This window comes from Dermacentor andersoni, chromosome 6, assembly GCF_023375885.2.
Source record: "Dermacentor andersoni chromosome 6, qqDerAnde1_hic_scaffold, whole genome shotgun sequence".
Lineage (NCBI taxonomy): Eukaryota > Metazoa > Arthropoda > Arachnida > Ixodida > Ixodidae > Dermacentor > Dermacentor andersoni.
The window spans coordinates 83,076,188-83,102,214 of record NC_092819.1 but is presented as its reverse complement, the minus strand read 5'-3'; the positions used below and the strand labels follow the sequence as shown (position 1 = coordinate 83,102,214).

General features: G+C 45.8%; 2 protein-coding genes across 2 annotated transcripts; both read right to left on the bottom strand.

The window, feature by feature from the left end:
* Nucleotides 1–4,296: 4,296 nt before the first annotated feature.
* LOC140219072 (uncharacterized) lies at nt 4,297–6,252 on the bottom strand. The gene has a single exon (XM_072288945.1). The coding sequence runs from the start codon at nt 6,250–6,252 to the stop codon at nt 4,297–4,299; it is 1,956 nt and encodes a 651-aa protein (XP_072145046.1).
* Nucleotides 6,253–6,740: 488 nt separating this feature from the next.
* LOC140219071 (uncharacterized) lies at nt 6,741–8,375 on the bottom strand. Its single transcript, XM_072288944.1, has one exon. It carries the CDS (start codon nt 8,373–8,375, stop codon nt 6,741–6,743), a length of 1,635 nt encoding a protein of 544 aa, XP_072145045.1.
* Nucleotides 8,376–26,027: the final 17,652 nt, after the last annotated feature.

Here is a 26,027-nt window from a genome sequence, read left to right as displayed (position 1 = left end):
TTTTTCTTGATTACATCATCACTGTGGTGGCGGCAGGCAGTCTTCATGCTACCATGTTCATAGGCGACCTTGGCCAGCGGGTGTCATTGCAGAGTGGGACGATGTCTGAGCATGTGGCATACAGCGGAAGCAACTAAAATCTCAGACTTACCACTACACGTGTTAAATGATCGTGACTTCCAATATGGTATGTCGCTATATTGCTCATTTGCTACTCGCATTACCGTGGACAGTCACCGGGAGATGAGCTATGCCATAATTTTTTCGATAGGCGATATAGTATTTTGGTTTTAAACAGAGCCCAGTTCGTTTCTACACAGCGATGTAAAAAGTAACTTATGTAAGATTCACAGAATGAGTGTAGGTCAGCATTAACGGCGGCATGAGCTGCATTCACGTAGTCCCTTATATATTTGCTGTGCGGTAGTCCTCGTTAAAATGGGAAGTTATAGCGAAATGAAGGATGAAACGGTCGGTACACCCACGTAAGCTATTCGAAGTAGAACACGCATCTGGCGTAGTTGTGAGAATCAAATATAACACATTAGATGAAAAGGAAGTCAGTCGCGTAGGTTCTTTTACTAACCAAGCAAAATTGAAGTAACACATAGTAACGAAATCTGTGGTGTCGGACACATGGGAAGAAACAGTGAATTTAGTGATGTTTCATGGATACATTAGGAAAATTAAGATCTCCCAGGACTAAAATAACAGAATTTCGGAACCTAACAAAAACGTTGTTCAGGGTGTCGTGCAGAGAATCGCAATGCATAGAAGACTGATGAGAGCTGTACCATCGACAAATAAACAGATCTTTGTGTATAGCCGAGGCAGACGCATGTGCATAACAGCTATAACGGGAAATTGATAGGAATAACCTGGGAGAAAATATTTCGTTGATAAAGCGATGAATATACGTACCACCGGCTGTTCTTTCATTGCGACCAGGTCTTCATTATTTAAAATTACTCACAAAGTGAAGACTTTGGCTGTCATCATTGCTAGCAGCAAGGTTTTCGTCAATACGACAACTTCTTAAAGCACAGATATCAACAATGGAAGATAAGCCAGCGCGCTTGTTGACCACGCATCTAATATTAGTGAAGACAAACGATATGTTATCAGCAGCCGCGTGACTCCTCTTTATCGAGGCTTGCTATATATTTTGCGACTTTTCAGGAACTAATCTGCGAACACTTGCTTTGGTACTTGAGCAACATCGCATATGCTGTCGGTCGGAGCGCAGTAGATAAAACATTTTTTTTATGAACAACCTACCGTATCTCAAACAGAACTGCTGAGCGCTTGCATTTCCGTAATCGATGAGCTGCTTCCTTGAGGGGGGGTGGCCTTACAAAAGTCGTCTCCAACAGTGATTTTCAACCTTTGAGTTTCGCTTTCTTTGAAAGACTAGCCTCGTTCTTTTTTTTTAACTGGGAGAATTTCACTATTATGGGCGACATTGTTTAAACATGCACGCTGCATGCTTATAGGCTCGCGATATAGTGTCATGCAAAATTTATGTGCCTAAAGAGTTTGACAAAAGCGCACTACTGTTTTGTCCTACTTGAAATCAGTATTCGCTTGCCGAGTCAGTTAAACCGTAGAAGGCCAGATTGTCCCTTCGAGAGCGATCTCCAAATTCATCTGCCGGGCTTCTCAGCTTGGCACTCTCGTCTCGGACTGCGTCATATAGAATTTGCCGCGGACGGGTATACTGCAACATTGGTCCCAGTTATCTACGGTTTCTTCGACAGCAGAAAGCATTGTGTTAATTTTGATGCAGTTTGTTCCAGTACTTCTTGGTTCTTTTTAACGTCATCAAGCATTATCCTGAGCTCGTCATGGCGGGAGTCGACGTGTGCAGTTATAGCTTTGCCATATTCTTGTTTAGATAATCCGGGTCAGGATTTTCTACGTCAGCGCACGTGAATAATAGTTTGGGTACTTTGAAACAGTCACATATAATTAAACAGAGAATAGCGGGACACGGGAAGTGCAGCAGAAATACATTGTTCGATTTCTTGCAATGATAGGAAAGAGCGCCACCAACGAGCACCAGATAAAAGAAATTGTTAACAAGTGGTCTCGTTTCTGCCGTTTCACTATGCCCAGGGGAAACGTCGACGCGTTGCTGGCTTCTGAAATACTGCGCAAGTTATGACGACATCGTTGACAGTGATAGTTGCGTCAGCTGAGGATTACCTTCCGCAATGAAAGCCTCCAGTGCAGAGCATATATGGCAGTGGCACTCAAACACTGCGCGGCTGTGGCCACGTCAGACCACGGTGAGGCCTTTCGAGTCACTGTAAGTTCTTCCGAAAATGTCGCCGCGCAGTATGAAACGAGCGGTAACACCGATGACCCTGGGCCATCTTCTTTGACAGGTAAGGGTGATTCAAGTGCAGCCATCAGCACGAGGTAAGGGAACGGGTTAACTGGTGGCTTAATATCTGCCACTCCACCATACCGACTCACAAGGAGCGCGTTCATGGTGTCAGTCAGCTTGCTAACGGCAATTTTATGGTGTTCAGATGGCCACTGGAAAATTACATGCCTTTAAACGCTCTTCGACATCGCCTACGCAAATCATAAGCCTAAAAGATGCGAATGAGTGATCACGCAATTTATTTAATAACCTCTCTTAGAGTCGTCTGTATCGGTGTCCAGCTGTGTTCTGGGCCTTGATGTCGAGTCCATTTGCATGGACCCATTGAGGTGTATTTATAGACCACCGCCAGTTACCATAGTATAGGGCATGTCTCTTCCAATGGAGATGACCAGACCTCCTAGTCGAAGTTAAAGAAGCGTAGGATGCTTGTGAGGGTTGAATAGAGGGCACTGATGCATTCCCAGTAAAGATGTGATTTGATTCTAGTCAAAAGTATCCACTATCTAATGCATCAGGTCATTTCAACCATCGTATCATTTTTGTTGCTTCTGAGTGCTCATTCTGGGGAGGGCACATTGTACTCGGACATAAACAACTTAAAACACAATATTAATTTGAAATGAGAGTTAGCACCTGGCAACAGAATATTATTCAAGGCCTGATCATGTTTAAATACGTCAGCTTTGTTTACACGCTACCATGCATTTTTTCGAACTCACAGTATTTACTGCGTAATAAAGTGGGAGTATCGCTATCTAACGCATTAAATTGCGTAGTAATTCTTCTGTGCCCATTCGTCAACAACGACTGCAGCCACTTATCGACCTCGTCAAATATTTTGGTAACCTTGTTATGAGCATTTAAAAAATTTCTTCTTGTAAACACTTTCTGCAAGCCCTCTCTCACTAACACAAATCCTACTGGATTCGCTGTCCATAACAACATCATTTTACTCCCGACACAAACCCACATGATCTAATTACGGGAAATGTACTGCATACTTTTCAGCATGATTACTTTGAATGCACCTCCTTTTAGCTAATAAATGGCCTCATTTGTTACATGGCTATAAACAAGCATTAGTGTCTTTTTTGTTCTTATTCTTCTGTATGATGAGTTATGTTCGGTTTGAGTTTGCCTCATTTATGCTTTCGAATGTCGTCATAACTTTATGTACTTTTATGAGTTTCCTAATCACTGAAATAATTCTGATTTAGCTTGTAATTTTTTTCCACACACTACACACACTTTCAATGCTAATCTTGACTCAAAGTGTATGTGTGTATGTGTGTGTGTGCTGCTTTTAAAGTTTACTGCACCATCATTTTACCCATGTAGTGGAATAAGAGACGGAGAACTTTGAACTTATGGAAAAACGACAGACGTCCTTTCGCTTCGAGCGCATCAAGAAGACTGCTTTATTTTTCACTAGAGGGTATGGGAAATGGGAGAGAGTAGTGAGAAGGAGAAAGTCACAATACACCATGCCACACAAGCATTCTTGCACCACGCACGCACCAAAGCCATCGCCACAGGCCGGGCTGCCAGGGTCATGAGCCTCCGGGACATGAACGCTTGAGTGCAGTGGAGCCGTGCGGGGGCCCAAGGACCTGCGTGTCCGCAACTCCCCTGTGTGCAATAAAGTTGTCACCACCACCTCCACACTTGGAAGGCACCACCGCACCGCCGCTCGCCGTTTGTATACAACGCGCCCGCCAGTAAGGCACGTAGTTTGAGGGGTATCAAATGTCCGGCGCCTCTGAGAAGTTCTCCTTGCCACTTCGTCGGCGGCCCGCAGCGCGGGGGTTTATCTGGTGTCTGGCGCCGCTGGGAAGGGGGACTTTTTGGCTCCAGAATGGAGGAAATACAACAACCTCCCCCGGATGAGCGAACTATTATTGAGCTCATTGCTCCACAATCTCCAAGGGATACAGCAGCTGTATCGGTCGCTTCACCTCAGTTCCCCCACTTAATACCAGTTTGCAGGACCGCACCCTGCCGTCTCTACCCTTAAATGTTTCCTTAATTCTGGCGGTCTTCCACATGTGGTGTTTCAAACGGTCTTCCTTCAGGAGCACCAATGCGCCTTTCTTCAGATCACTCGATGTCGTTGGTCGGCACATATGTGCCGATCTGAGCTCCAATAAGTACTCTTTCCGCCACCGTCTCCAGAAACCATCGGCCATGGCAGTCCGGTACTTCCAGCGTCGTGAGAGATGCATTCCACCGCCAGGAATTTTGTCCGGCAGCAGGTGTGGAGGAAGAGTCGTCAACCTTCTTCCGACAAGGAAATGAGCCGGTGACAGCGGTTCTGGTTCTTGAGCATCATCATATATGAAAGTCAGAGGGCGTGAGTTGATCACGGCCTCCACCTCATAAAGAACGGTGGTCAGTTCTTCGAAACTCAAGCTGCTCCGACCTAACACCTTTCGCAATGCTACTTTCACAGATCGCACCATCCGCTCCCAGAATCCACCCCACCAAGCTGCCCGTTCAACAATAAACTTCCATCTGATTTGGTTTCCGGCGAAGTATGACTGCAATTCCTCGACCTGTAACAGCATGAACATTGCCTTTAGATCCCTGGCTGCACGCTTGAATGTGAGCGCGTTGTCCGAATACACCGTCGAGCAAATTCCACGGCGTGCCACAAAGCGTTTAAAGGCCAACAGGAAGGCTGTAGCCGACAGGTCGCTGACAAGCTCAAGGTGGACGGCACGTGTCATAGCACAGGTGAAAATAGCGATGTAGCATTTTTTGCTGTCGCGTGACTGTTGACAAATCAAGGGCCCTGCAAAATCGATGCCAACGATGTCGAACGGGTTTCCCTTTGTCACTCTGTCAGCTGGAAGTGGTGCTACTGGTTCCGTAGCTGGAGGGCAACTTTGCTTGTGACAGACGAGGCACTGCTTGATAATTTTCTTTACGGCCTGACGTCCTCGGATAATCCAATACGATTCTCGTAGCTGTGCTAGAGTATCGCGTACGCCCGCGTGCAGCATTCTCAAATGTTCCTTCCGTATGAGAAGTGATGTGAGGGGGTGACTGCCAGGGAGAACGATGGGATGCTTAGTCTCTTCGTTGTTATCACTGAATTGCAAGCGTCCACCCACTCGCATGAGGCCCTCTTTGTCGAAGTACGGGTTGAAAGGCAAAACAGGAGAGCTCTTGTGCAGCGGTCTTTGATTCTTCAGGTTTGAAATGTCGTCGCTGAACGCATCTCGTTGAGCCTTAGCCAACCAGTATCTTTCGGCGCTGATTACTTCTTCAGCTCGTAATGGGCCGATCGTCCTTCCTTCTTTGTTGTGGCAGTTGTCGACAAAGCGGCGGACCCACGCGGTTACTCGCACGACTCTGCTGAATGAACTATAATTCTCAACATTGAAAATTGCCATGGATGACGATGATACTATGGGCATCACCGTCACCTTTCGCTCTTCCATTTGGCACTCCCTAACATTCGAGCTCGGCTCACTTATCACTGGCCAACACGTGTCATCCTCCTGAAGCCATCGGGGTCCTTTCCACCACAGTTCGCTTTCCCGCAGGGCCGATGGGAGAATGCCGCGGGTGATTAGGTCAGCGGGGTTGTCTGAGCCTGGGCAGTGTCTCCAATCCCTGGGATCTGTCAGCGCTTGTAACTCTGAGACTCGATTTGCCACGAAGGGCTTCCATCTGCCAGCGTTTCCCTTGATCCAGTACATAGCTACTGTAGAGTCAGTCCAGAGGATGGTAGCAACGTTCTTCAGATCCAAGGCCTTGGTAACGTAGTGGCATAGTCGCGCGCCAACAAGGGCTCCCATCAGCTCCAATCGGGGCAGCGAGAGGCGTTTCAAAGGGGCCACTCTTGATTTAGCCATGACCAAGCTGACATTTGTTAGTCCGAACGGAGACTTGGTCACGATATATGCGACAGCACCATAGGCCTTCGGGCTTGCGTCACAGAAAACATGCACCACTTTCTCCGTATCATCGTTTCTAAAGTCTGCCGCTATCAGTCTTGGAATACAGACTCCTTCAATGCATGGAAGCTCCCTACACCAGCAGTCCCACTCAGGCTGCAATGTCTCAGGCAAGGGATCGTCCCAACCAATTCCCAACTCCCACAACTTCTGGAACATTACCTTTCCGCATAATGTTGTGGGAGCAATAAATCCAAAAGGGTCGAAAATTCTTGCCGAGACCTGCAGCACAAATCTCTTGTTGTCGGCTCTTGCGGAGAGGAAGTCGATGAGTGAAGTTAGGTTGTATTCAAAGTGGTCAGTCTGAGCATTCCAACCTACTCCCAATACCTTTGTAGCTGCAGCATGTCCAGCATCAGCGTTCGTTCTCTCCACATTGCCATTCTCTAAGAAGTTGACGAGATCGCGGTCGTTCGACATCCACTTGTGTAGCCGCATCCCTGCTTGAGACAATATATCTTTGGATTCCTGGCACAAGACTTTACCCTACCCTTGTCAAGGCTGTCAACCCCAGTTACAAGGTCGTCCACGTAAAGATGCTTGCGCAGAATACCTGCAGTTTCAGCATACCGTTCCGGCAGGCCTTCAAGATGATGTTGCAACGTTGCAGCCAAGAGAAATGGGCTCGACGTGACACCGAACGGCACGCGAGTCATGCGATAGGTCACCACAGCTGGAAGCTCTTCCCCTTTCTTTGGCGTCATAGCGTACCAGAGAAACTGCACAGCGTTCCGATCGCCCTCTGATAGTGATATTTGGAGAAAGGCCTTTTGAATATCCGCAACGATGGCAATGTTGTAAGTACGGAAATTGATCAGCAGATCAATGAGCTCTGGGTTTAGGTTTCGGCCACTATCCAAAACATTGTTCAGTGAGAGGCGATTTTTGGCACTAGATGATGCATCAAATACGACCCTCAGTTTTGTCGTCTGACTTTCGTGACGAACAACTGCTTGATGTGGCATATAGTACACCGGACCTTCCGACGTGCCGTAATCCCTGCTGGCTGGCTCTGCATAGCCCTTTTCTATGTAGTCTCTTATGCAGGCGTCGTATTCCTTAATCAACGAATCTCCTTCCAAGAGGCGCTTTGTCTGTGCTTTAAGACGCCTTGCTGCGCACTCGTAGTTGTCGCCAAACTCGTAAACCATCGAATTCCAAGGGAACGACACCTTATAGCGGCCATTCTCAAAGATGACGGTTTCTTTATAGTGCTGAAGGACTGCGTCCTCATGACGAATTGGCTCATGTTCCTTGATACCGATGTGCTCGAGCTCCCAGAAAGACTTCAGCTGTGCTGATATTTCCTTGTCAATTTGTTCACTCACTCCTATCCGCATCACGCCAGCAGCCGAGGAGCAGACTCCTGTTGACTTCCTTGTGCCGACCTGGCCCTGGACTGTCCATCCGAATACAGTCTCCACTGCCATCAATTTGGAGCTGAGACGCTTAGTGGATCCCGTGACAATTTCCCAGTAATGATCAGCGCCAATCAAAAGGTCAATATTTTCGCTTTCGTCGCCCCGCGAGGCGTCTGCGACTTGGAAGTGAAATTTTGAAAGTTGAAGTAGAACAGAATTTGATGGAGCAGCCATGATATCTGCACAGATGCAAGGAACCTCCAGCGCTTCCACTCGCACCCCTTTTCCGTCGTACTGGCTTCTGAGCCACAGCTCCACTCGACGCGTTCTTGTGCGTGTGGTGGCTGATGTCTCACCAAAGGCAAATATTTTAAGTTCCTCTTCTCTCAGCACTTTTAACTGCAGCTTTTCGGATAGCTTGCGATGAATGAAGGTTCGCTGGCTGCCACCGTCCAGGAGAAGCCTGACAAGCGTACGTTCATGTGGACCCTCTGTCCAAGCTCGCGCTGTCTGTAGGAGAAACTGCTGCTCTCCATTGCACATCAAGTCATCTCCCGTGCCTAATGAGGACTTCAACACCATGGCTTGCTCAATCACCGGTGACGAAGATGCATCCCTTTCATCAGTGTTGCGGTGTCTCCTAAAGTCAGGGTCGCACATTGTCGTTATATGTCTGCCCTTGCAATGCGCACACCTGAGCCACTTAGCTTTACGGCATTCTCTTGCCTCGTGCCCTTTTGTTGTACACCGGAAACATCGATTGTCACGCTTCAGCACCTCTCTCTTATCCGCCACAGACATCTTTGCGTTGCAGTTGCCGGTCTCATGGCCGTTCGAATTACAAAATAGACATGCTGTGCTGTCCTTGATCGTGGTGTGCAGTGCCGCTGCAGTAGGCATGTACGCCGCTTTAGTGTTGCTGTTGCGCCTTTCCTTTACCAATTCGGCACTGTTGTCTCTCGGAGCTTCGGCCCGCTGTATGATCTCCCGCGTCGCAACCTCATTTCTCAAAAAACGCAGGAACTCCTCCAGCTCACTTCCCTCGTTCGTAGCCTCGTATTTTCTTTGGTATTCCAGACGAAGGTCGGCAGGCACCGCTTTCTTTATTACGGTCAGTAACAAAGTTCCATAAGTGCCAACACTCACGCCTAAAGAAGTGAGGCTGCGTACACCTGTCTCTACTTCGTCGACGAGGCTGCGCAGTTGACCGAGATTCCGTGAGTCACGCACTGGCTTGATGTTAAGCAGCCGTGAGATGTGGTCTTCTATAATAACTTCCTTTCTGCCGAACCTCTCCTTCAATAGCGAGAGAGCGACATCGTAGTTGCCTTCCGACAAGTCAAGTCCTGCTACCGCTGCCGCCGCCTTTCCTGTCAAGTAGCTGTTGAGGTACTTGAATTTGTCTACGTTTGAGAGATTCTGGTTAGCGTTGATAGTTGACTCAAACTGACTCCAGAACCCTTGCCACTCTCGAAGCTCTCCGTTGAATTTGTTGATTTCGAGCTTTGGCAGCTTTACGGTGGGGCGTATTTGCGAATCGTTAGCGCTAGATTCTCTTTGATCTCAGGAGTTTAGTGTGCGATCTGATGAAACATTTGTGCTGCTAAAGTCGCGTAGCATGCGTTGTACCTTTGTTTTCGCCACGATGATCTTTTCTCTGTACATTTCGGAGCATGCAATTTCCTCTTCGAAAGCTTCATCTTCTACGCCTTTTTCTACCTCCCGATCTAGCTCTTTCAGTGAGTCTTCTTTAAGAGTGAGAAGATTTAGCTTTTCTTCCAGCTCACCGATTGATGCGCTGTCGTCCATGGTGGATACTTCATTGATCAGCTTTGTTGTAGATGATCGCGCCACGGCCCTTTTTCGCTTGATTCTGTCGATGTCCATCCTTTGACGTCCCTATTCCCGGGTTTCGGCACCAAAAAATGTAGTGGAATAAGAGACGGAGAACTTTGAACTTATGGAAAAACGACAGACGTCCTTTCGCTTCGAGCGCATCAAGAAGACTGCTTTATTTTTCACTAGAGGGTATGGGAAATGGGAGAGAGTAGTGAGAAGGAGAAAGTCACAATACACCATGCCACACAAGCATTCTTGCACCACGCACGCACCAAAGCCATCGCCACAGGCCGGGCTGCCAGGGTCATGAGCCTCTGGGACATGAACGCTTGAGTGCAGTGGAGCCGTGCGGGGGCCCAAGGACCTGCGTGTCCGCAACTCCCCTGTGTGCAATAAAGTTGTCACCACCACCTCCACACTTGGAAGGCACCACCGCACCGCCGCTCGCCATTTGTATACAACGCGCCCGCCAGTAAGGCACGTAGTTTGAGGGGTATCAAATGTCCGGCGCCTCTGAGAAGTTCTCCTTGCCACTTCGTCGGCGGCCCGCAGCGCGGGGGTTTATCTGGTGTCTGGCGCCGCTGGGAAGGGGGACTTTTTGGCTCCAGAATGGAGGAAATACAACAACCCACAGGAGGTCGCCCTAATGTTGCGACCCACTAGCATTGCGCTTTTCCAGTTGGTCTCCCTACCCACTGATCTGCCTGACAAATACTGTGCAACCGCAATGCTACTTTGTTTGGGCAGCCTGATTATAACTACCGTTTTCAGCTGGCACTTGTAAAATTCATTCGTTCTTAAGTTCGTTGATTATTCGGTTATGTCTTCAAATGCCATGTGAATTAAAACATAGATTATATGGCAGTGTGGCTCGCGCGCTACTCCTTTCATTGAGTAAACGAATGTGACATTTTATCTATAGGGCCATCACAAAAGAATGAGAAGGTGATCGTTATTGGCGTCAAGGGGAACAAATAAACAGGGAGGAAGGCACTGTCAATGATGAGGTCAAAAGCTACCATGTCATTAACAAGAAGCAAACGCTTGGAGGGAACATACAGGCTGAGCAAGCAATTTAGCCTACACGACAATAAAGGAGGCACGCAAAATACAAGGTGGGCACGTTATTTTGCTCACAACAGTTTTGTTCTTCCTTCTTTTTTTTTTTGAAAACCGAACGTTAGTAAAGGGAGAAGGAGTAAAACATAGGGATCACGCAAAATAAGTCCACAGCCAGGCAAAAGGCTAACACCCGTAAAATTATCTATTAGCCCGCACGAACCCATCTCCATCTATCGGTAATTTCGGTTAGGGTTGCTCTCGAGCTATCAGCAAAGTAACCAGATGGAGTACACGCACTGGGACAATCTGGAGAAGTTGTTGTTTCGCGTTGGTTTTGCCATTCCAACGCAGCCGAGAGCAAATGCTTTAATTCAGCTCTCTCTCTCTCTCTCTTTCTCTCTCAGTTTTATAATTGCTAGTCACCTTTCGAGCCTAGCTACAGCGAGGCAGATAGCCCCAGCGGGAACAGAACGCAGTGCTTGCTGTTCCCACGCGCTCAATGGGAAATGCGCACAGCCAGCTGCCCCTCAACAAAATGAGTTTGCGTGGCGGAACTCAAACACGCTGGGCTTAGTAATGTGAAAGCCTGGGTGAGCTGGTTCAGGGCTTCGTTAGTTCTTGCAGACAAAAAGTACTTCCGTCTTCCTCCGCTGGTGTAGTTTAACGTCGAGAGCCTGTGGATGGCAGGCTTCATTTTGCAGCGAGCCATTTCATCCTCGTGAGCAATTCCCTGCAGTTCTTTTCAAAACGAACCACGCAGGGCACCGTTCGCCTGCTCTTGTTATTAAAGCGAAGCGTTCGAACCCTCTCGGACTTCGGTGATCGTGGGTGTTTGTGCTGGCTGCCACTGCTGATGTGTTTTCCGAATAGTTCACACGTAGGACAGCACATATTGAATTCGAAAATGCAAGGTGTCCCAGATATCATGCACACTGCTTTAGAAAAAAAAAAAACGGATTTTTTCTACACGATTAAGACCGACTGCATATATATCAATGTCCGGTTCAGAAACCATCAGTACATTTTTGTTTCTAGTAGTAAAAGAGGCTGTCAAATTTAATTAGCTACAATTTCTTTATTGTTGCTCGAATTTCCGAGATGTCAATGGAGGCGTTGCAGACTAGTAAGGAACGTCGTAATGAAATGCTTCAGCAAGGTGCAAATGAGCTGTTTATTCGTATATATTTCTCGCGAAGAGAGAAACCCTGCACGATATGAAGAAATAATATTTTGATTTCACGCCCGCATCGATGACATAGCGCCACGATCAAAGAGTCTCGGTGCAAAATCCATCTGTTTATCTCTTACTGGGCAGAGCAATGACGATAATAGTGTGCGTGCCATTTCCAAGACGCGCCTACAGCTCCGGGGGATTGTTATGTACCAACATCTAGCATGGCGCTCTTTGGCCACACCTGGCCATTGCGCCATTAAACATCACATATTCATTCATGTACCAACATGACTGAAGAAGGCTACCTTTATCCGCGAGCCGGAGATGAAATGCTTGCTTTTACACTTTTTGACACTCCGTTGCGGTCAAGTGCGTAGTCACAAGATACCTTTTGCCAGGGTCCTTCAATAGTATTGAGAAAGAAAGCATGGAATGACCCTGATTTTACGATGGACGTCTTCCGTTCTACCTGAAGACGAGTTAGTCACGTGATTTTGCGGCACAGTCGGGAGTGTTTTGTTTTTCAAAGAACACGGCGCACGCGCGCGCGCATGTGCTGACAGCTTCGCGTGTCACTGGTGTTCTTGTTCATATAGTGTGTTTTGTGCGCGTCCACCAAGACGGTTTGCCACGCCGGCTAGTTTTTGCCTGGTTCGATGCGTAAACTGCGCGAAAGAAGGCATTAGAATGAACTTTTTTTTTTGTTTTCCAAGCGGTGAGATTCGTTTCTTAAGACATGTGAGAAAAGTAGGCGCTGGCAATACGCCTCAACAAATGTCAGGCGTCAGACGCCGACAGAATCTGGGTAGTGCACAAGCGCTTCTTTCCAAAACCTGAACGAAGCTGCTGCTGTTTTGGCAGTGTCCTGTTACTATCATGCTGGATGATATTAATTTGGAGCGCGGGAACAGGAAGCAACCGCCAGGACAAATGCGGTCATGTTCGCGTTTACGAGATGAAAACAGTACATGACACGTAGACAGCTCTATACTTGGCGTATTGTACCTGATTAGTGTGAACTGCGTGAAAACAGGTTTACTACTGTCGTCGAACAAGCATTTAAACCTTTTGCCGTATCGCTTTCGAGCGAGCGCTTTCGATCGCGGTCGATCTAGATCCGGATAGAGTGCTGCTAAAGGGGCATTTCAGGTCGCAATTTTACTCAGTCCAGATCCGTTGAATCGTGATTGAGCTTCTTCATACCGATCGCAGATCTCGAGCTTCTCGGTCGCGATGGTATAGGCTAGTCGTGTCCGACCTCAATGCTCAGTGAGCTCAGCCAAATGTCCCCGCAACTACCTCTGTGGCAAATCTGTACAGCTTAAGCGAGCGGTACATTTTAATTGCTCCCTTGGTGTACGGTCCAGACTTGTTGACGAGGATAACATATCTGTGGCCCAATCCCACGTTCGGCTAAATCTTCGGATCACTTTACCAGCAGTCTATCAAGATAAAATGAGGGATTCCGTCAGCAAACTCACGTACTCAGAAAAATTAATCGAAGCAGATGCCATGGTACCGAGATAAATGTTTCGCCCGCAAGCTCTTTGCTCACCTCTCGCACATCGCTTTGCGCTTGGTCCGTGGCATCAGGCTGTTTACAAAAGGAAGAGGTCGATTCGCTGGCTTTCTCACAGCGCCAGAGAAAGTAAACCGCGACGTGTATCTCCCTAAACGTATCTCCTTTTGATGTCCCCTATGATTATATGCAAGTTACTAGTTGATGTAATAGCGATTAGAAAAACAAGAAGAAAGCCAATCGATTTTAATTAAATAATTCCTTGTCAGGGAGCAAAATACTAACGGCGATTTTACAAGTCAATCCGAACAACATGCGCTTGGAGTTACTCCCATTAAATTATGCGTATTTTTTAAGTATTCCTCATAGCTAGGACAACCTGTGTATTTTCATAGCTATCTGCGCTATCCTATAGTGATACGTTATGGCACAACATCGTTCGCCGCAATATTCTCTCATGTATATCCATTGTTTCTGTGGCTTCCCTTTAGATTATAATGGCACGTATGCAATATGCAGTAGTGTGCATTATAGATATCTGAGCAATGAATTGTTGCTGTCTGACTTGAGCATGCGTACCTGCGAGATTTAAACTTTCTTTTTTTGCATTGCCAAACAAAAGATCCCAACTGCTGCCAACAAAACTTATTTTAGTCCAACCTTCCTAAGCATCCAGCCACAGATCATATATCTACAGGTTAGTCCCGGCTGAAAACACCATGGCAGAATCGCAGTACGACACAATAACCAGTAAACTTCAAATGAATACAATAGGTCCCCTGAGCCACAATTTGCAACTTTTTATAGGTTACAATCTAAAGCTTACAAGACATTTGTTGTTGCACTAACCTCTAAAATAGACGCTTCGACACATGTAACCTGTAGCCACGACGTGAATTATAAAAGAACGCACATAGATCAAGTTATTTGAGCAGCCGAGAAACCTTTATGCTATAGGTCACTTGCAACTGTATGTCAACTCAAAGGTTACTGTGCTAAGAGTATGCAGATGTGCTGGTGATTGGCTCTGTTTTCTACGGAATTACCCTATGAATCAAGCAGCGGCACCTAAATATCCTTGCTGCAATAGATATACTCCTTAAAGCATGGCATTTACTTATTAAAGCAATGATTTCAATGCGTTCATTCGCAGAGCTTGGCGTGTCAGCTCAGTCGCTTTTTCGTCGAGTAAAGCGGGTCAATGACGCATGTGGTTTGAACCACGGTCGCACGGGTCAAGGGTGGGGGGGGGGGGGGGGGGGCAGTGGGTCTTTTCGCCTGTAGCCAGGCAGGCGCGTAATAGGTACGCTGCAAAACGCGATACCAAAATAGCAAGCTTTAGTAGCATTTAGTCCACAGCTTTACGAAAACATTGTTTTGCATTAGTTTCAGCATGCCCGTTGGATATCCGGACTATTGTTTTCCGTATTGAGACAAAGCTCATTCGCTCTTTCGTCGGGTGAGCATTAAACATGTGTAAGCAACGAACACTGCGCCTTCACTACAAGACCATGTTTTTCTAAGAAATCGAGGTACCTAGAAGACATTGAGGAGACAGTCCCGCAAGCGGCGGGCTGCATGCCTGCAGCCTCGCCGCCACCCCTGGTTCAACCCCCGCTTCGCTGACCGCAGGCATCTCCCTCCGCCTCGATTCCCGCGTTTTACGACCCTGGCGGTGTACAGTAGCCTGTGTCGTTGAGAGTAAAGTTGCATTTCAAAGAGAAAGGTTGTGTGTCTGCTTGCTCCCCCAAGTTTGCGAGGCGCCCTTCTTGCGTGGGAGCCGCTTGGGGCGAGTGTACGCGTGAGCCTTACTTTGCGTCGCGTTTTCTGACCCACAGTGGCACATTCGCGGGCCACTCTCGGCCAGAGCTAGTTTTGTAACCATGTGCGCGGTTAGTTAGCTGAGTCCGCGGTAGAGAACCCCCTTTTGTTTACACATGGGAGTATGTCACTTGCGGTTTTCCTTATGTCTCCTCTTGTGCACGATTGAGTTGCGACGCCTGCGAAGCTATGCTGGCGGTGCTCATCAGGCCAGCGTTGCGAGACGCCCTGTAGACACTAGGGTGATGTTTCTGCTCGGCAGCAGAAGTGAGCTCGTCTGCGGGCTCGCTGCTAGCATGCCACCCCTATGTACTCTTACAACACCGTCTGAGGTGCTCGCGTGCAACACTAAACCACGTTATCGCTTTCAGTGCTGTGCCTGTCGCACAAAACTGCCATTTTTATTGCGAAGCAATACTACTTTAGATCGCACTTCAGCCCGTTCCGTGGCGAAGCGGTGGTAGGCACCATTGACCTTTAGCGTGACCTCGCTGCGTGACGTCACACCACGTGACCTAGAGTGACGTCACACCAGATGTGTAAAAACGGGGCCCCATCTCACGTCGTCGCGAGGCGAGGCGGTAGCCACCAACGGCGGCCTAACTCCCGCTCCTCTCACCAGGGGCGCGGCGCGGCGCCCGAGTCATCCTCGCGTGTCGCGACATCAGCAGCGGCCTCCTCGCAGCCGCCGACGTTCGGCGGGTGTCGAGCATCGAGAACGTCGTCATGCGCTACTTGGACCTCTCGTCCTTCAGCTCGATACGGGCGTTCGCCAACGGCGTGCTCAAGTCCGAGATGCCAGTGGACGTGCTGGTGCTTAGATGATTCACTGTAAGCCGTAACACTAGCATAACCCAAGACTACCATCAGCCATACTACCAGCTGATCCGAGAATAACACACTATTGCTTCGCAATCACCAGGCTTAACCAAGCTAAGCCACGGCCGTTTTTTTTTTCTTCCCCTTATATCCTACGTCCTGAGCAGTTATCTCTGGTAAGTTCTCTGTATAGAATATATCGAAATTATTTCAGCTTATTTACTACTTTTGGGAGCGGCTATTTGTGCGCTTTTGTGGATTCATCCTAGTTTTTTTTCTATTACTTGATATTTAGCACATGTATGCACCTCCAACTTAAACTGGCTCCTCATTTTCACATTGAATGGATAGATACTGAAATGGCCGAAAAGAGCTGGCAGTGAACAAAACAGGCATGGGAACAAGAAAGTCAGGCTTTAATTCAGGTGACATAAAGGCACTAACAAAGAGCTAACAGCAGAGATCACATGGAACACGTGTGTAAACGCAAGGTCACCTTGCATAAATGCAGAGTAAAACTCCCAAAGGAGGTCACATTTAAGCCACACCACACTATATGTCCCTCATACACAGACGCACACTATACAGAAAACGAGACGACAGGTCCATAAACGCTCATAAACTCTGGCACAAAAAGGAAATGGTTTTCTCCTTTTCACATGCACAGCATGTTCCACAAACGGATTGCATCTGCTGATCACTAGGGCATTCAATTTTCGGCAGCAGCTACCGCATGCATGCCTATCGGAACGAATTGCCCAAATGTCTGTGTAAGTGGTTATAAGCTCGCGTCAAAGGTATCCAAGTGGTCCAAATTAAACCGAAGAGCCATGGCTATTCTTATAGCACGCGAGTTGAGTCTAAAGGACATAACTTAAGTCCCTTTTCACTTCCACGAACGACTTGCGAGATTCGTTTTTAAGCTGTTCTGTTATGAAAAGGTTGTTCTTAAAAGGTAAATGTAGAGATTGCCTCGGCTGCACCATTTCCTTAAGTTACACAGCTAAAAACAAAGAAAGGAACATTCAAACTGCAAAGGCGTTTATTAGTCGCCGGCGTTTGGGACCGAACGTTAGAGCAGGGCACGGACACTCAGCACGAGTGACATTCACGATCAAAAGCACTGAAGAGGACGACCCACTATACGTTCCAATCCTTTTCTACAAAACAAAGGAAGAAAACACTACGTGGTTCTCGGATGATTCGTTTTCCTTAGGCTCGTTCCAAGCGTGCAAGCAGTAGGCGATCGCCCGAGGAAATTCTGTTGCTGATGAAATTGCAATGTATTCAAGAAAGCGTCCATCTTGATGTAAAAGGTTTCTTGATTGCTTTGTTACAATTATGACGACTGCTTTCTTTTTCACGCGCGCCTTCATCCACGTGTTCGTATGTGTCAGTAGCATATTGTGACACCGAGAATTGCGAATGGTCTTCCCATATGCTTCTATGAAGAGTTGATATCTTGGTATATTTGCACAAAACTTTACTAAAGCAGTTAGAAACGTATGAAGCTTGCATGGCTCTTTTGCCACGTGCCGTGGATTGTTAGAGCAAACCTTTGCGGTAAATATCCTTAGTGAATCCGACCACAACCGTCCTGGTGATTCGGTGGATGTACGGTGGGCAGTGGTGACCGCATTTCTACCGGGGCGAAATGCAGAAACGCTCGGGTACTTGGGTTCATGCGCACCTCAAAGAACACCTCGTGGTCGGGTCAATTAGGATCCGTCTACTGCGGTGTCCCTCATAACCCACCGTGTAGTTTTGAGACGGGAAACCCCGGAATCCTTATTTTTGCATCAAAGCCCTCTTGCCGCAACAACCGCATCGGTGTTATAGTTTCTCCGATTCTGGAGTTTAGATCATAAATTTCGTAGTCCTTGTCTATTTCTGTGACTGGCCGCGTTACCCAGATGAAAGCGTACAGGAACTAATACGTTCCCTAGTACTGTATTTGTATAGTGTGTGGAACCACTAATCACCGATAAGAGCACAGGGATTTTATTTGTACGTCCCTTCACTTGATCTACTCCATCGTTTCTAACTCCTTTTCCTCATCTCTTAAGCCGTACGCGAATACTCGCTGATGTCTAAGACCAGCGACGCGCCAGAAGAAGAAACGTTTGCCATAAGTGTATACATTGGCTTTGTGCGCAATTTTGCCGGAATAGACATGAGGCTGACCTAATTATGTTTTTTTTTTCTTTCTCTATGGAATGGGAGTGTTTTAAAGATGCTCACGCCTTTATCGCTATAACTTGCAAGTCATATCACGGTATTACCGCACCAGGTGCTACTTCATGGAAGCGCCTAAATTAGCGCTCAACGGGTGTTGACTGGAACCACTCGTTTACTGCCCTCCCCACAGTTCGCGTAATAACTGCAAACGAGGACGCCGCTCTAATGACGCAATTAACTAGCCTAAACGGTCCACATTTTCGGCAGGGCAGTTACCAGGAGGATACCGACAATGAGGAGAGCTGGTGCAGACAGAGCTAGGGTCATATTTCGCAGCTGTGATCGCTTCTAAACTACACTGTGATTGCGCATTTATTCTATACTAGAAACCCTTGATGCCTGAGATGGTGCTAATAAGCCAAGAACGTATTATACTTGATTAGATGTTGCCTTCACTCCCCTTGCGCAATATTGTAGCTAGTCGCTGCATGTCTCCTTAAGCGCCCTGATTAGCTGACAAACTATGCCAACACTTGGCGTCTGATTGAGCTTTTTGACGTAACTTCTTTACATTTTAGCCTTGTCTTTTGTCTTTACATTTTGGCCGTGACTTATTCCATCAGTTTTGTCCTTTATTCTTATTTTTGTTTTGGCACGATGAAGAACACATTCAGATGCCACGCGGCAAGTGCACGTCAAGGGTACCTAGATGAATACAGTTGTGTTCTCAGATGATGCAATATCCACCCGCATACTTTCCTGAAGGGCACAGTTTGAATAAGGGAAGGCTGAAAACAACCAAAGTTCGATGCTTGCACGCGTAATACGACGAAGTGGAATCGTTCCTCAACTGTGGCAAGTTGTTTTTTCATCTACTTTAATTGCCATTAATTTATCATTTCTTTAATTCAGTTAGTAAATACGAGCACTTTTCCCTATGTTGTTCTTGGTGTGTTTGTTTGTTGGCTTCTTATGATATGACTAATAAAAATCGGGTTTCTCGGTTAAGTCCCTTTGTTTTTGTTCATTGTGTATATATATAAACTGGTTAAGAGGAGGAGTTTGACTCAAAAAATAGGCAGCTATCCGAAAAACTTCGCGAGAGAATCAAAGAAACTAATGCAATTACAAAATCTGATCGATACAGGTCGTTGGATCATGTAGAAAAGCAGAAGAAAGAAGTTATACGTAGGCATAACACACGCAAGAACAAGTAATAAAAATATTGAGGAAACGAAACTCGCACTCACAGACACACGCACATCCACGAACGCACGGACACCCGCGCTCGCATATAACAAAATAAATTATCCGGTATCTCTTTACGAGAAAATTAGTTGAGTTAGCCTATTAATACCAGATGATATTAGGAAGCGGTAACTTGAGTTACTGCATCCTAATACCACACCATCACCATAATACTATCGGTAGCATAAGTTACTGCATCAATGACAGGTGCCTTCAGGAGGGCTTTGTAATTCTCACTCCATTTCGTTCATTCTCATCTCGAACAATACGTTCACAAACAACGGTGCTAATTAGTTTATATTTAATTTTTGCTTTTTGTATTCCACGCTTTCATTTTGTATATGGACATCTGTTGGCAAAAAGATTATACCCATTCGATTTCATTCGCCTTCTTAGTAGAATTAAGATGGCCGGTCTGCGGGGTTTTGATGCAGTTAACACATGGTAACCTCTTTTCCTCTGGTGGTGATAGTTTGTGCGGGATTCTAATTGCCGTAGTTTTAGAACCGTGAGTCTTGTCACTCTTGTCGATGCGTCAATCAGCCAGCGCTCCAGTCTAATAGTAAGCGAGCTTCATAGATGTAATTACACATGAAGAAAGAAATGGGCGAGTTCGCTGATTATTTCTTGCAAGTACTTTTTTAATCACAGAATTTTCATAGAAGCAGTCGAACGCTCTCCAGCCTAACGTCTCGCAGCAATAAGTTTTAAGCCTCATCTTCTAGCTGAGCAAATCAATAAGCCGCGGGAAATGTGGAGCGTACGAAGGTCAGTGTTTGGAAAGGCACAAACAGGCGTCTACGTGACTGCTATAGCGTAGGCTTTTTTTCCCTTTTTTTTTTACTTGACCAACACCATTATTTTCATAATCGATGTCTCGGATCACGTATCCGCTCCGAACAGCGAATCGTTGTCTCTTGCAGTGACATAGAGGCGGAAATTCAGCCAAAACTTCTTCATTAGAACGCGTCTATTGATGCCAACGAGATTGTTGCTTTAAGAACTGAACTCATACCATGATACAAGCCACTTCATTCCTTTTCGCGCCGCAATTCCATTTGCTGCCTTCGTATGGTCTATATTACCAGAGAGAATCTTTCACTGAGCAATTCAGCCTGTGAATGAATGATCTAGTCATTTACTATGGCGGCCGTCAGGATCTAGCAACCAAAATAAAAAAAAAGAACGCAAGCCCTGAGAAAGCAAGATACCGGCGGTGCGCAACAACTTCCCAATCGACCGGAACCAGAGCTTGCATATGCGATTTTCCTGGAGTTTACTTCGATCGCGTTGTTAGCTCCAGTTCGGTCGTTGAGATGGCTTTTCTTGCACGACTGTAGTGTAATTTTTAACATGCCTCTCTTCCGCATTTGCGAATACGCGCAACGACCAAAACGCGATTCAAGGCGACCGCTGTTGAGCTGAGTGCTTCTTTCGAGCGCCAACCTCACTTCCTGTCCCGATTCGCTTGCGGTCGGCCAACTCAGTGAAAGACGTATGCGACGTAATGGCTTTACACCCTTCCGCCCCCTCACCCCCCCCCCCCCCCCCCTACCCGTCTCCCTGATCACTCGACGCCATGGTCTTGCCGGGTAATGCGAGACAAATCTCCGCAGCGGTCCCATCTATCTTCGTCAACGTGTGACGTGGAATTCGCTTCTCAGGAAGGCTTTTGCGGTCATTGTTTCGTCCGCTTTCTCCGGTTGCACGTGTCTTCAAACAAAGTATGGCAAGAAGTAATCCGCGGGAGTGCGCCGCAATTTTACCCAGGTTTTCCGAGCCACGCTGGCGGTCGGCGCAGGCTATTCATCCTGTCTCGCTTCCGTATGTCATTCAACACGCTTTTCTGAGAATGTGGTTGCGTCCTACTCCATCACCGCAGTAAGAATTCTTTTTGAACTCCTTTAGACACTTGGTAAGAAAGAGGTGCTGCTAGACAAAAAAAAAAAGATAATAAATCTGAAAAGAGACTGGAAATAAACACCACTTCAAGATATGTTCCGTTCAATAGGTTCAATGCATATAGCCAATGATGCCACGTTCTCCATGTCTGGTATACTTTCATATAACACACACTAATATGGAGGTTCTCATCATTTGTGTTTTTCGACAAACATTACTTGGAAATAAATTGCGAAAAGATCTCTCATACGATGAATGATACTCTGCATTACCAATATGAATGTTGAGCAAAAGGATAGAAAGTTGGGCGAGTTAGTACGGTAACATACTCTTGGATTTTAGCGCGAAATGACACCCACAGTGACTAGAAGACAGGACGAGCGCTAACTCTCAACTAGATCTAGACAACTAGAGCGCTAACTCTCAACACCGCAGCATTTGAACATGACAAGGTGTAAGGACTATCAGTTAAACATGTCAAGAGGTAGCGAAGCCAAATAAACCAGACAACAAAAGGCACTAGAGATTAACACACGCGCTGAGAAGATATTGAGAATCGCTTTCTAACAGAGATATCGGTCTGTGGCTATCGCAAGTCCCTCCTAACCTTTTCACGTGAAATTCCTCAATCATTTAGCGTAAAGACGGGGAATGCGGGAGATGGAAATTCAAGACGATGAGCAAAACGTGAACAAGGTGAATGCCGGAGCCAGCGTTTCGACAAGTGAACATTTCTTCTTCAAGGCGACGCATGCTTTCCTCGCCACAGTATATATAGGTCGGGTTCTTCTAAAAGGGAGAGGGTGGGAGGCAGGAGGATGCGGAAACGAGGGAAAATGTGTTAGCGAGTCGAATTGAGAGTAAAGGAACGCTGTGTACAAGGTCAAAGCCAGGGCACAAAGTAAGCCAACAGCATTCCCCCGTAATAAAAGCATGTTGTCGCCCTAGGTGCAAAACCTGCAGGCACCTTCAAAGTGACATTAAAATTAAAAGCACTGCAAATAGTTATACACACGAAGTCAAATCTAGCTTCACTTGTACAAGTTCGGATGTGATTTATATGCTTCAATGTTCCTTCTGTAAGAAACAATATATCGGTGAAACAGGACAATCAATGAACGTCAGATTAAACGGACATCGCGCGGACACAGCTAAAAAGCTTCCCAAAGCCGTCGCCGAACATTTCAACCAACCAGGTCATAACTTTGATGAACTTAAACTTTACCTCTTACAGTCAAATTTCCGTTCTGAACGAGAAAGAAAATACAGAGAATCATACCTTATCCATAAGTTCAAGACATTGCAACCAATAGGCATAAACGTTTCAAAGGGAGTTTTAAGAATCTATTCACTATGCTAAACTTCAAGCTATAGGCAACAACACTTAGTTTGATTTCTGGGCGTATCCCCCCTTTCTTTTTTGTTTTGTCAGCCGGCGTGTCAGACGCCCTTGACACACCGGCTAACGCGCGTGCGTTGACAGACCGGGGGGGGGGGGGGGGGGGGGGTGTGCCCTGGCTTTGACTTTGTACACAGCGTTCCTTTACTCTCAATTCGACACGCTAACACATTTTCCCTCGTTTCCGCATCCTCCCGCCTTACACCCTCTCCCTTTTAGAAGAACCCCACCTATATATACTGTGGCGAGGAAAGCATACGTCGCCTTGAAGAAGACAAGTTCACTTGTCGAAACGATGGCTCCTGCATTCACCTTGTTCACGTTTTGCTCAATTATTTAGCGTGTGGTTTGACATTTGCGACTTGGAATGATTTTTGTGTTTTGAAACAAAGGCTTACAACTGCAATTGAAACAACGCGACGCTAGATGGGAAGCATTAGGGTTGTTAAGTGATTGTTTGTGTCATTTTTGACTGATATTGATACACCTGCCACTATGTCCAATATAAGTTTTCCCGCACTTGAGATGTATCTGATAAACTATACCAGTGTTACAAGGCATTAAAGGGGACACATGTCTAACGCCGCAATAATTTTTTCTTCTTTTGCCCCGCTGTTCAAGTTTCCTATTTATCATAGGCCACATCATAGACAATTTGCGGGGGGCCGAGAAAACAGATTGACGTCATATCTATTGGCCAAGTTCCGTGAACCATATGACAAACTATGTACACAGGGAACCCCAGCAAACCTCTTTTTTTTCCTTTTTCTGTTTTTATTGTTTCTTAGCAGCACTTTTTACCCATTTCGAAAGGTTTTCACGGGTTAGTGATAACAAATGAACAAGATAACCAGCCATCTAGAGTCTACATATATAGTGGGAAAAACTTTGTATACTGTGTGGACATTACTTAGCAATGGCATACTACCTAAGATCGGAGTATGCTATCCCCTGTTTAACAAGTTTGAAATGGCAAGAAGAAAATTCAAGCAGTGCTTTTCTTTCTTGCCCTAGGCGAATAGAACCAACAGACACGTTCCTCTTGGAACGTTATGCACAGATCTAAAAACTGTAATTGGTTGTTCTGGATAAGCTCAAGCGTGAAACCCAAGACCCCCATCACATTCCCTAAAAACTTTTAACATAGCCGTAGCTTTCTCGGTGCAGTTAACGCATGAACAGAACACCAGGTAGTCATCTACGTATCGAAAGGTATGCACAGCTAATTCCTTAAGATTGTTTTGTAGCTTTCTATTGATGCGGCTTCGATAAATATCACTCAAAACTAACGCAAATTTTGAACCACTACAAACTCCTGATTTTCGTACATACATAGAACTACCCTGTTTTACAAAAGTATTCTTTAGCTAAAACTTCTAATGCTCTAAAAAAGATTACAAAGGCACCCCACACTCCTGAGTAAACCGAAACTCATCAGTGTAGAGCGTCAGCGCTTCTTTAACACTGCAGATTATTTCCGTTTGCGGAAGCGAATAAAAAGGTCTTGCGCATCTACTCTGATTGCCGAGCATTTACCTGGATTATGTTTGGTTAGGAAGAGTACCATTTCTTCAGAATGTCTTATGAGGAAGGGGTCTTCATGGCAAACTGAAGATAGCACACTATGCAAAAAAAGGATAAGACAATGTACTGCAACGTTTTTTTTTTTTTTTTTTAGAAATCATTGATCGTAAAGAAACTTCCGCCTTATGTATCTTAGTGCTAAGAATATGTCATGCTGCAGTCCCTTAGATTGTATAACTCTCTGCGCGAGGCGCTCAAGACCAAATTGCTCGAGCAATTCCATTGCTGTTTTCTTAACTTTTTTAAGTTGCTCTTTCCTCAAACAAAACTTTTTTCAATAGCATTTTGTGGGATGAGTGCGTTGATGTGATCGCAAGGACAGCTCCTCAGCAATGTAAGTCAGACAACCTATCTGGTGTGTTGCGTTTTTTCGTCGAGCATCCGCTAATCTTGCTTACTGCAGACAAAGAAGGTTTCTTTGTTGTTGTTCCTGAGGGATTGTGCGCCCAAAGAGCTGAAAATACTATAGACGAAAATTTTGTTTCGAAAAAGACGAACTTCAAGAAGTTAAGAAAACCTCAATTGCTTGAGCAATTTGGTCTTGAGCGCCTCGCATCTGGAGTAAAAAAATTTAAAGGACATATTGACATCTTGACATATTTTTTAGCGCTAACACACATAAGCCGGAAGTTCCTCTTCGAGCCATTATTTCTGAAAAAAAAAAGGAACGTGGAAGTACAGTGTCTCAACCTTTTTTGCATAATGTGCTATATTCGGTTTATCTTGAAGACCCGTCCCTGATAAGACATTCTGAAGAAATTGTAGTCTTCCTAACCGAAAATAATCCAGGGTAATGCTCGGAAATCATTGTAGATGTGCAAGACCTTTTTATTTGCTTCCGCAAGCGGAACTAATGTTGTATTGTCAAAGAAGTGGTGACGCTTTACAATGATAAATTCTGGTTTACTCAGGGCTGTTAGATGCCTTGGGAACCTTTTTTAGAGCTTTTGTTGCTTTGCCTAGAAAATACTTTTGTCAAATGGGGTAGTTCTATGTATGTAAAAAATGAGGAGTTTTTATTGGCTCAGAAGTGGCGCCAGTTTTGAGTGGTAATAGAAAGCTACAAAACAATCTTAAGGAATTGGCTGTGCATACCTTTCGATACGTAGATGGTGTTTTCTTCATGTGATAGCTACACCAAGAAAGTTACGTACATTTAAAAGTGTTTAGGGAATGTGTTGGGGATCTTGGTTTCACGCTTGAGCTTATCCAGAACAACCAATTACAGTTTTTAGATCTGTGCATAACGCTCCAAGAGGAACATGTCTGTTGGTTCTATTCACCTAGGGCAAGAAAAGCACTGCTTGAATTTTCTTCCTGCCATTCCAAACTTGTGAAACAGGGGATAGCATACTCAGATCTTATAGGTATGCCAAGCTAAGCCATGTCCACACAGTATACAAAGTTTTTCACAACATATAGATAGGCTCGAGAAAGCTGGTTATCCTGTTAATGTGTTATCACTAACCTGCGAAAATCTTCTGAAATGGGTAAGAAGTGCTGCTAAGAAATAAGAAAAACAGAAAAAGGAAAAAAAATTTGCGGTGGTGCCCTATGCACATAGGTTGCCACGCGGTTTACGGAACGTGGCCAATAGAGATGACGTAAATACAGTTTTCTAGCGCCCCCGCGAATTGTATATGATTTACCTTATGATAAATAGGAAACTTGGACAGGGGGGCAAAAGAAGCAAAAATTATCGCGGCGTTAGGCATGTGTCCCCTTTATTACCTTGTAACACTCGTATAGTTTATCAGATCCCAATCA

Excerpts from the sequence above, each read along its gene's own strand:
- LOC140219072 (XM_072288945.1), bottom strand. The coding sequence starts at position 6,252 with ATGGCTAAATCAAGAGTGGCCCCTTTGAAACGCCTCTCGCTGCCCCGA.
- LOC140219071 (XM_072288944.1), bottom strand. The coding sequence starts at position 8,375 with ATGTGCGACCCTGACTTTAGGAGACACCGCAACACTGATGAAAGGGAT.